The sequence below is a fragment of the Quercus suber genome, unplaced genomic scaffold (assembly GCF_002906115.3).
Source record: "Quercus suber isolate HL8 unplaced genomic scaffold, Cork oak 2.0 scaffold_15, whole genome shotgun sequence".
NCBI lineage: Eukaryota > Viridiplantae > Streptophyta > Magnoliopsida > Fagales > Fagaceae > Quercus > Quercus suber.
Window position 1 is genome coordinate 1,678,664 of NW_027069480.1, and position 10,732 is coordinate 1,689,395.

The 10,732-nt window shown below is 37.0% G+C and overlaps 3 protein-coding genes and 1 long non-coding RNA gene across 4 annotated transcripts; all 4 read right to left on the reverse strand.

Moving 5' to 3' along the window:
* Positions 1-259: 259 nt before the first annotated feature.
* Positions 260-754, reverse strand: LOC112004445 (uncharacterized). Its single transcript, XM_024036692.1, has one exon. The coding sequence runs from the start codon at positions 752-754 to the stop codon at positions 260-262; it is 495 nt and encodes a 164-aa protein (XP_023892460.1).
* Positions 755-784: 30 nt separating this feature from the next.
* Positions 785-1,603, reverse strand: LOC112004444 (uncharacterized). Its single transcript, XM_024036691.2, has one exon. The coding sequence runs from the start codon at positions 1,601-1,603 to the stop codon at positions 785-787; it is 819 nt and encodes a 272-aa protein (XP_023892459.2).
* Positions 1,604-2,343: 740 nt separating this feature from the next.
* Positions 2,344-3,165, reverse strand: LOC136071239 (uncharacterized protein At4g02000-like). The gene is made up of 2 exons (XM_065782294.1): positions 2,824-3,165; positions 2,344-2,646 (listed from the first exon to the last, which is right to left on the reverse strand). Exons 1-2 carry the CDS (start codon positions 3,163-3,165, stop codon positions 2,344-2,346), a joined length of 645 nt encoding a protein of 214 aa, XP_065638366.1.
* A 2,260-nt stretch (positions 3,166-5,425) lies between these two features.
* On the reverse strand, positions 5,426-8,420 carry LOC112004443 (uncharacterized). The gene is made up of 5 exons (XR_010632296.1): positions 7,840-8,420; positions 7,682-7,722; positions 7,207-7,312; positions 6,954-6,995; positions 5,426-5,622 (listed from the first exon to the last, which is right to left on the reverse strand). It is a non-coding gene; the product is annotated as an uncharacterized LOC112004443 (long non-coding RNA).
* Positions 8,421-10,732: the final 2,312 nt, after the last annotated feature.

Sequence of the window (10,732 nt, forward strand, 5' to 3'; positions counted from 1 at the left end):
TCAGTCTATTAACAAGGACCCTTGAAATAATTTTATAGAACACATTGCACAAACTGATTGGCCTAAAATGAGAAACCTCTTCCGGGTTAGGAATTTTGGGAATGAGAGTTATGAAGGTTTGATTAAGGATCTTAAGGAAGGAGCCAGAGTGAAAAAAAGCTTGGACAACATTGCACACATCAGTCTTGACAATCCCCCAAAAATTTTGGAAAAAGAAGACAAGGATGCCATCAGGTCCAGGTGCTTTGTAAGGACTCATCTAGAAAACTGCCTCTTCGTTCTCAAGGTTTGATATGCCTATATTTAGAAGCTGAAGCTGATTTTTAGTAAGAATAGGGATAGGAAGTCCATGGAGCTCTTGAATGATATTTTCCACAGATAGAGAGTTGTTTCCCCTAAAGCTTCTTTCGAAGGATGCAAGGAAAATATTTTCAATCTCCTCAGCATTGTTAGTTAAATTCCCCTCATCATCCTTAATTTGAATTATTCTATTCTTTGATCTTCTTTGCCTAGCCACCGTCTGAAAATATCTTGTGTTCCTATCCCCATCTAGAAACCAGTTTGTTCTAGCTTTCTGAGCCCACATCAACTCCTCTCTATCTAGAAGTTCCTCAAGCTCCTCACGACAGACTCTCTCCCTCCTAACATCATCATTAGTCACAATTGAATCTTGAAGATGTTGTAACTGATTTTGTTTCCTCCTTATTTCGACCTCCACCCTTCCAAAAACATTCCTATTCCATTCTAAGGCCATTTTCTTAACATTGACAAGTTTGTTCCTCAATTAATTAGCTCTAGACCCTGTGGAATGCAACTCCCAATCACGGTGCACCATCTCCTTGCAACCAGCATGAGTCAACCACATGAGCTCAAAGCTAAAGGGTCGTTTCCTAAAAGGTGTTTGAAACTCAAGGTCCAATATAATTAGACCATGATCAGATTTAACAATTGGAAGGTTTTTTAGTGAGTAAAGTGGATATTTGTTAACCCATTCCACACTACCAAAAGCTCTATCCAATCTTTCCATGACAAAATCCTCATCCTCTCTCTTATTCATCCATGTAAATCTCTGTCTTGAGGCACTTAAATCACACAACAGCAAATCACTAAGTACCTGCTGAAAATCATTTGCTCCAACAATATTCCCATTCTTAAAAGATAATTTCTCTTCTCTTGAAAGGATTTGGTTGAAGTCCTCAATACAGAGCCAACAAGGATGAGCATGTTGCTTCAATTGTCTTAATTGTTGCCACACTTCTCTTCTCTTTGCATGTTCAGGATGTCCATAAACAAAAGTGATCGAAAGAGGGAATCCTCTATTATCCAGCAAATTTATATGAATAAAATTCTGTGAGTCATAGATAATTTGAAGACTTTGTCTAGGCAACCAGGCAAGAATAAGGCCACCACTAAAACCCACTTTAAGAACCTCCCACCCCTCAGAAAATCCACACTTATGCCACACGCCCTGACCTTTACCACTAGCTAACAGGGTCTCCATGAGAAATAAAATATCAGGTTTTAACTCAAGGGCTTTTTTCTTGCATTGAAGAACTGCAGAGGATTTGCCCAAACCTCTACAGTTCCAACTCATGATCCTCATTGTTGTTGGGGAAGCTGTTTTGGGTTAGCTTCCCAACAACCCTTTGGATTACACAGGGATACTTCAACATGCATATAATGACAAGAAAAGGAACAATTCTGATTAATAAAATAAGGATGAGTGATACCTTCTTTGTGGAAACATACACAAATCAATCTCTGACGGATGTTCCTCCCAAGCCTTCCAAGCTCAGACCCAAATCTCTTCCTCGAAGGGCCACACATATAACCCCTCCCCTGATCACACGATGAGCAGCTTAAAAACCCAGGTTCAGACCTAGCTGAAGTAGGAGAGGCTAAACTCTGTTCCGATTCAGCAATCTCTGATGTCCTTAGGGCCTCTAAACCCGTATCAAGACTGACAACTTGGGCTTGTGTAGTTTCAACCTGTAGGCTAAGAAAGGATTGGTTTGGGTTTTGGCCTTAGGCCAAGACATTGGACTCACTCAAATTAGACCCATTACTAGGAATTTCAACTTCATCCCTCAGTCTGTCCCTATCCACCCTGCTAACCAAATTGTCAATAAGTCCCTCAGGAGAGTCTGGGATTTGATCACACTCCCATGCAGCCCCACGTAACTAGTCAGGCTGATCCTCATTTAGTCTATCTAGATTAAACATGATAACAGTCTCAAAGTCACTTTTTGTTGCTGAAGAAGACTCTGATATCTCTCTTAGCTCCCCATTTGTCATAAAAGGTCTTGCTTCATTGACCCATGTCCAGTGTAAAGTGCTATTAGTTTAACCCCCTTGGTTGGTTGGCATGGAAGTGGGAGGGTTATACACTGGATTAGTATCATTGGGAGGTAGTGATTGTGTATTAGGAGAAGGGTTTGGAGAATCAGGTCTAGGAGAAGCTGGTGTGGGCGGCCCAGAACCTCCATTCAGAGACAGAGAGTGGATAGCTGAATTAAGAGTTGCATGTACAAAGTCTTGGTGGGAAGGAGCAGATTGTTGTGCATGAGACACAGAGGTACTCTGGTTGGGTGTAGAAACAGGGGGGATATTTGGTGCATGGTTAACAGAGGCAGCGATAGGATGATCCTAAGATGGATGCTCAGTTTCCACATTTTCAAACCTTGCTCTATTAGTCCAACTCCTCCTTTTGTTAAAATAGGCCCTCAACTCGTTGTGGAAATAGGGTTCAAAGGAGTCATAAGCAAAAGGAACCTGAAATAAATGTTAAATTCTATGTCTCTGACGAATAAGTATACGCTTCACCTCATCCATACTTTCACTACACTGACTTCTAGTATGTCCAATGAGACCACACCTTGTATAGAGTTTGTGTACTCGCTCATATCGACACTGAATCCATGTCCGAGTTCCATCATCCAAACGAAGCATGAATCCCGAAACTACTGGCATCCATGGATTAAGCCCTACCTTCAAACGCATAAACCTGATGTTCCTAGGTAGTTTATCCTCCCAATCAATTTTCTCAACTGGCCCAATCATTTGGCCCATTCTTTCAGCTAACTCTGGGTGTTGATATTCCAAAGGCAAACCATGAAGTTGAACCCAAATTGACACAAAATTCAGATGTAATTTACTCATTACCATTTTAGGCCGCCATTTCTCAAGCACTAGAAATGCACCATCAATGGACTAGGGACCCTCCAAACACATGTGCTCCAGATCTTCCAAGCAATCAAAATGGATCAAATAAAAGAAGGAGTCCCTCCCTACCACAGTAATTTCACCTCGTAGCCTCCATGCAGATCGAATCAAGTGTTGAAGATAAGCAACTGAAAACTTTCTGTAGTCTAAAACAAACCCCATTGCACAATGACTCCAAAAAAGTCGTTGCATGTGTACAGAATCAGGATCAACCTCAAGCAACGGTCCGTGTCTTGCAAACGGGGCATCCAGATCATCACTATTCTGAGAGGACCCGTCTGAATCATCAGTGAATGGCTCAGCACTAGCATTTGACCCACTGCTCTCAGTCCACGTAAAATCTCTTATGACAGAAGGGTCCTCCATAGCAAGAACAGACAAAGTAAAAGATCCTCTGAAGGGGACAGAGGCAAAAGAGACACCAAGAAGGATAGACGAAGAAAAAAAAGGAAAAAGAGAAGTCAGAATAGTTAAGAAGAAAGAAGACAAGGAAAAGGTGAAAACTTGTCTGGCCTTGTGGATGATTTCAACAGGGTATAGGGGAAAGACATAAAAAACAAGAAACAACAAGACAGGTGGTAGGAAAAACAAAGACAAGAGCACTGAAAGATAAGGAAAAAAGGGGAAAGATAAGAAGGTTTATGGGTTAGAGTGTAGGGTGATAAAGCAAAAGGAAGGCAAAAGAAAACAAAGAGTAGAGGAAAGACTCTCAACTAGAGAGAGAAGCTCTCGTGAGAGAGAGATCTTTTTAAACTAGCCGACAACTTGGAAATATTAAAAGTTTTTAGAATGGACCAACCAAGTTGGTCGCTTGGGACGTAACGCTAGCTCATGAACGATTGCTTCTCAAGTGGCCAAGGAAGTTTCCGCCGATACCCCCTGCTGCACCAATTACAAAACTCTCTTCGATTTCCAATGCAAAAATATATAAGATGAAATGCTGCCAAATTTTTACCCCGAAAATGATATATACGTTTTATGAAAGTTGCCGTACGTATTGGTGAGTATAAACATAAGGGACACATGAGAAAATGTGTATTTACCACATTTTTTACCGACTAAGGTTGTGTTTGAATTGGGAGTAAATCATTTCCGAAAATGGTTTTCCACATTTTCGCGTGTTTGGCTGTTCCGGAAAATTTTATTTTCCGGAAAATCACTTCCAAATTTTCCGTTACCCAACGGAAATCATTTTCAGTACCTATTTTCACTTCAAAGTGTTTCTGGAGAGAGAGAGAGAGAGAGGAAGAAACAGAGAGAGAGGAAGGAAGAAACGGAGCGACCCACGAACCCAGAGCCAGAGCCGGCGACCCACCGCCACGACCCATCGCTCGACCCAGACGACCCATCGCTCGACCCATCGCCAGACCTAGACGACCCATCGCTCGACCCAAACCCAGAACCAGAGCCGGCGACCCATCGCTCGACCCAAACCCAGAACCAAAGCCGGCGACCCATCGCTCTCTCTTCCTCGATCTCGTCGACGACTCGGTTTGCGTTGTTGCTGGAATTTGCGTTGTTGTTGCCGGAATCTGCGTTGTGTTGTTGTTGTTGTGCTGTTGTTGCCGGATGATGTTGTTGTTGTTGTTGTTGTTGTGTTGTTGTTGTTGCCGGAATCAATTTTTTGTTGTTGTTGTTATTGTTGTGTTGTTGTTGTTGCCGGAATCAATTTGCACTACAACAAAATGTATTTTTAGTGACGAAACAATTCGTCACTAAAAGTCCAATTTTTTGTCACTAAGGACCTTTAGTGACGAAATTGGACTTTTAGTGACGAAACTCATTTCGTCACTGTAGCCCCGTCACTAAAAGTCTTGGTGACGAAAAATTTCGTCACTAAAAGTCCGATTTGATTTTTTTTTTTTTTAACTTTTAGTGACGAAAAAGTTTCGTCACTAAATGTTTTCCTCACTAAAAACACTATTCAGTGACGAAAATATTTCGTCACTAAAACTATGTTCGGGTACATATAGTGACGAAAAAATTCGTCACTAAAACTATTTTTAGGAAAATCTAGGCACATATAGTGATGAAAATTTTCGTTACTAAAACAATTTTTTATTACTATATTTTTGACAAAAAAATTCGTCACTAAAACTTATTTTTTGTTTTTATTTTTTTCATGACTTTGATATTAACCTGTAACCTGTCATTACATTATTAAAGCCTCACATTTGAATAACACATTTATTTCAACACCACATTTATAAAAAAAAGATCCATACATTCCACAAGTAAAAAATAAAACAAGTATCCAATTCAAACTCCTTCCATACAATAATTGTTTGCAATACATACAATAACTCTACCTAAATCCTATTTTAGAACTAACGGAAGATGTTCTCATATGTCTTCAAGTAATGCCAAAAGTAAATCCCCTAAAAGCCACCAATAAGAAATCTGCACAAATATAAAAACAATACTTTGTTAAAATCGTAAAATAAAAACATTAACTATGTTATAAGAAACATTTCTAACAATGCATTAAGAGTAACCTCACCAATAAATTAAAATCACAACTCCTAATGTATAAATTGTAGAAAACAAATAAAGTACTAACTAAAAGGTGTTTTAACTTGAAGTTGAACCACCCCTATAAGTAAGAGCATCATCATAACCCTTGCTCCTCATAAATGTTGTTGGAAATTGCTAAAAGAAAAGCAAAAGGAAAAGCAACTGAAAAAGAAAATTTGGATCATATATACTCCCTTATATGTAAAAAAAAAAATTATATATCTGTCTCTTCAATATATATTATTGTGCCAATGCATGTATAACATGGTTGATTTCCAGTCAACAAAACTCAAATAAATATGCTTTCGTTCACATAATGACATCCAAATATCCATTACAAATTACCTTCATTGCATTCTTAAATATAGATACAGTACTCAATGCTAATGTATAAGTACATTTGGTAATCAAATTTTCATGTTGTGATATATATATTTAGCTAGTGCTAAATGATTCTAGGAATTTTTTTAATATATATTCCCTTTTGAGTGTTGGGGCTAAAAAGGTAAATGTTTGCAAGGGGAGCCCAAATGTTGGCTTTTATGAATGCACAAGTCTACTTAGATAAAGTTCCATCTCATTCATGAATGCATAAGTCTATATTAATACTTAAACAAATATACATTACACACAAATATACACTCCCAATATAAATTTAAACAACCTTATAGCATCATGCAAGCCACCCGCTTACTTCAACACAACAACTCACCACAAAACCAATCACAAACATCACAAGTATAAAGTATTTACAAGTATTGAAATCAATTAAAGTACTATTCGTCACATCTAATCAACAAAGTCCATTCAAATTTGCAAAAAACTAAAAACACTCCCAATATGAATTTAAACTACCTTATAACACTATGCAAGCCACTCGCTTACTTCAACACAACAACTCACCACAAAACCAATCACAAACATCACAACTATAATGCTTACAAGTATTGACATCAAATAAAATACTATTTATCACGTCTAAACAAGCATAGTTATTCACATTTGCAAGAAATGTAATACACTCCAAATATTAGTTTAAACTACCTTATAACATCATGCAAGCCACCCGCTTGCTCCAATACAACATACCATCACAAATCCAATTTCCAACATCACAAGTATAAAGTTTTATAAATTTTTAACTAGAATTTACTTATTTTGCTCAAGCTAAGTTTACAACTTTCAGAAAAAATTCAAAGTTAACTTGTGTTCTTCACCTTGTTCCTCACAATTTCTTCAGCCACAAAAGAGAAAGAGAGCTGGAGATAAAAGAAAGATAACTTTTAGTTAGCTTTAGCCCATATACAAAAGGCAAAAAAAAAAAACTTTTAGTTTACTAAGAAATGGATAACCCACCAAAAAAAAAATCCCAACCAAAATTAACTCAGTACTTAAGCTTAAGCACAAACCCATCATCTAGTTACAACAACAACAAATTTTAATCAAATGCTAAAAGTTCAATCATCAGACCTTCACTGACTGTAGTTGGAATCCCACCAACAAAAATTTTCTTTGTTTTGATATCATTTGCTTGTGTAGAAGCAAAACCTTTAGGAATGGTTCTTTTGATCTCAACCTGGTCCAAAATTCAAATTCATTACACACATCACAATCAAACACCTCAACAATTATCCACCCAAAAAAAAAAAAATTAATAATTATCACTGCAATAAAGAAACTACAATGCAAACAAGAATTCAGTCAAATACCAACAAGGTTTCTAAACTCAGTCAAATACCAACAAGAACTACATCATATATATAATATATCAAACGTTCAAACAATACCCATCAACAGAAACAAACATGCAAAAACAGTAACTTTTCACACACAACAACAATAGCAAACCCCCCCCCCCCCACATTACAGATTCAAAAAAACCCATCAAGAGAAACAGAGAACCCATCAAGAGAATCATAGAAAAGAATAGAATGCTCTCTCTTACCGTAGGTGGTGTCCTTGGCTAAGCCTCCAATGAAGATTTTACTGCACCAAAAAACAAACATAAAAGAGAAAGAAAAAAAAAAATCAAAACCCTGAAAAACCCATTAACCATAGGCCTAGCTCATAGACATTTATAGCACAAAGAGAGAGAGAACGAACCGTCGCCGGCGCGAAGGGGAGGCGAAGCGTTGCCGGCGCGAAGGGGAGGCGAAGCGTCGCCGGCGCGAAGGGAAGGCAAAGTGTCACCGATGCAGAGGAAGGCGAAGTGTCAGTTGTGAATCGTTGCGAATGGTTCGCTGGGTTTGTGCTCAGATCGATTGAAGGATGAAGCGTCGCCAAAGGTGAGTGAATCGTCGCCAACGATCGGCGACCAAAATCGTCACAACGGACCTGAATCGTCGTAACGGTGAGCTGAATCGTCGCCGTTAAGCTTAATCAGCGACGGTCTGAGCTCATCGGCGACGGTCTGAGCTCATTGGCGACGGTCTGAGCTCATCGGCGACGGTCTGAGCTCATCGACGACCATGACAGCTCATCGGCGACGGTCTGAGCTCATTGGCGACGGTCTGAGCTCATCGGCGACGGTCTGAGCTCATCGGCGACGATGAGAGCTCATCGGCGATGGTTTGAGCTCATTAGCGACGGTGAGAGCTCATCGGCGACAGTTTGCGTTTTTTTGGTTTTGACCGAAATGGCTCTTGGTTTTTTTTTTTTTTGGACTGAAATGGCTCAGAGTTGAATTGTTTTGGGTATTGAAATGTTTGTGGTCTTTTAGGCTTTTAAGTCTTTAGTGATGAATTTCAGTTTCGTCACTAAAGACCGGGCTTTGTTAAGATTTTTAGTGACGAAATTCATATTTCGTCGCTAAATCATACTTTTAGTGACGAATTATGATTTCGTCACTAAAAACATATAAGTGCAAAACTATTATTATTTTTAGTGACGAATATTTTTCGTCGCTAATTCTTCCTTATAGTGAGGAAAGGATTTTCGTCACTAATATTATCCACAGTAATACCTACAGTGACGAAATATTTCGTCACTAAAAATTTACTAAAAACATATAAGTGCAAAACTATTATTATTTTTAGTGACGAATATTTTTCGTCGCTAGTTCTTCTTTATAGTGACGAAAGGATTTTCGTCACTAATACTATCCACAGTAATACCTACAGTGACGAAATATTTCGTCACTAAAAATTTAAACGTTTAGCGACGAAATATTTCGTCACTATAGATTAATTAAACTCGCGCCAAAGTTTCCCTCTACTAGCACCCATTTTTCATATCACAATAGCGACGAAATTTATTTTTCGTCACTAAATGTTATAATTTTTTTCATTATTAGTGACGAAATTCATATTTCGTCACTAAAGCTGTATTTTTAGTGACGAAAAATATTTCCTCACTAATTTTCGTCACTAAAAATACATTTTGTTGTAGTGTTGTTGTTGTTGTCGCCGGAATCAATTTTTTTGTTGTTGTTGTTGTTGTCTCCGGAATCAATTTTTTGTTGTTGTTGTTGTTGTGTGGTTGTTGCCGGAAAATAGCATTTTCCTAATAGAACCAAACACACGAAAATATTTTCCACAACAATTTTCATAATACAACCAAACACTTGAAAATATTTTCCTTTTCTGGAAAATATTCCCCTTTTAAGAGTCAAAAGTGAAAACAATTTAAAAAGTGCTCAAAATTATCCTGAACCTGATACTAGAAAATGTCATTTCTCCATTCTTTTGTTCATGTCTCATAAAATATATAGAGGGAGTTTTAGTTTAGACTATAATTAATTTTATTTTAAACTAGACATCCAAGGCTTTAATATGAGTAGAAAATTAATCAAAGTGCGGATAGGAAATGATTAATATGATTTTTGCAATATGGTCCACAGTATAGCCGGAGAAGTTATATAATAACTTCTATACGCAATGCTGACATGAATAGAAAATGAACAATTCGAATACCATCTACTAACATTACCGAAAACGTTGTTAAAATACTATTAAGAGAAGGTTTTATTGAAAATGTGAGAAAACATCAGGAAAACAACAAATATTTTTTGGTTTTAACCCTACGGCATAGAAGGAATAGGAAAGGTCCATGTAAAACTATTTTAAATTTAAAACGGATTACGAGATTTAAATATTTAACCCTAAAATTGGCTCAAAGCCATTTCTAATGAATTTGGCCAACCCAAAGCTTATAGAATGCTTTGGAGGATGATGTCAGACATCCAGAATATATATATATATATATATAATAAGAATATCGTAACTTTATTAAGAAGATAAAAATGAGACATTATGAGCCAAAGCAGACTCAATTATGAATGAATTTTCTTCTATTTAAGTTACATGAGAATTAATATTTTTTGGCATATTGAGCCAAAACATGAACCATTCATAATTAGTTATAACATTTTTTTTTTGAGTAAATTAAAGTTATAACAGAATTCGTTTCAAGATTTTTATTTATATTTTATCATGCAACGGTCTGCTACAGTAATTATTTGCCTCATATCTCTCTCTCTCTCTCTCTCTCTCTCTCTCTCTCTCTCTCTCTCTCTCTCTCTCTCTCTCTCTATATATATATATATATATATATATCACTCTCTCTTTTCAGTTTTTATATTTTGATACAAACATATTTTCTCACACATTAGACTTGAATGAATTGGATGGGTAATATAAATTTACTCCATTAGATATATAAGCAAAGAAAGTAACAGAAGTGGACAAGAGGACTAATAGTGATATGTGTATATATATATATATATAAAATAAAAATTCTACTCAAACTTAATTTAAGTATATATTTATGAAGTTTTCTCTAGAGAATTGAACCCTTTCCCTTACCCTCCTTTCATCTTACAAGAATTTTGTACTTATGAATTGTCTTCACACAAAAAGTGCGCGTTAGTGCCTTTTATTTTTTGTGTGCGTTATAGGTATTTTTAGATTCTGGGTTTGTGTTATGCGGCCCAAGGATTGGGCTCTTTCATTATAAGTTTCGTATTTGGGTTTTCACATTGCGTACAAGTTTTGGGGTG

Bases quoted from the DNA above. Each gene is read 5' to 3' on its own strand.
- LOC112004445 (XM_024036692.1), bottom strand. From the start codon at position 754: ATGGCCTTAGAATGGAATAGGAATGTTTTTGGAAGGGTGGAGGTCGAA.
- LOC112004444 (XM_024036691.2), bottom strand. From the start codon at position 1,603: ATGAGGATCATGAGTTGGAACTGTAGAGGTTTGGGCAAATCCTCTGCA.
- LOC136071239 (XM_065782294.1), bottom strand. From the start codon at position 3,165: ATGGTAATGAGTAAATTACATCTGAATTTTGTGTCAATTTGGGTTCAA. The intron at 2,647-2,823 runs GTGAAGCGTATA...CATCCATCTTAG, and splicing joins GTAGTGAAAGTATGGATGAG to GATCATCCTATCGCTGCCTC.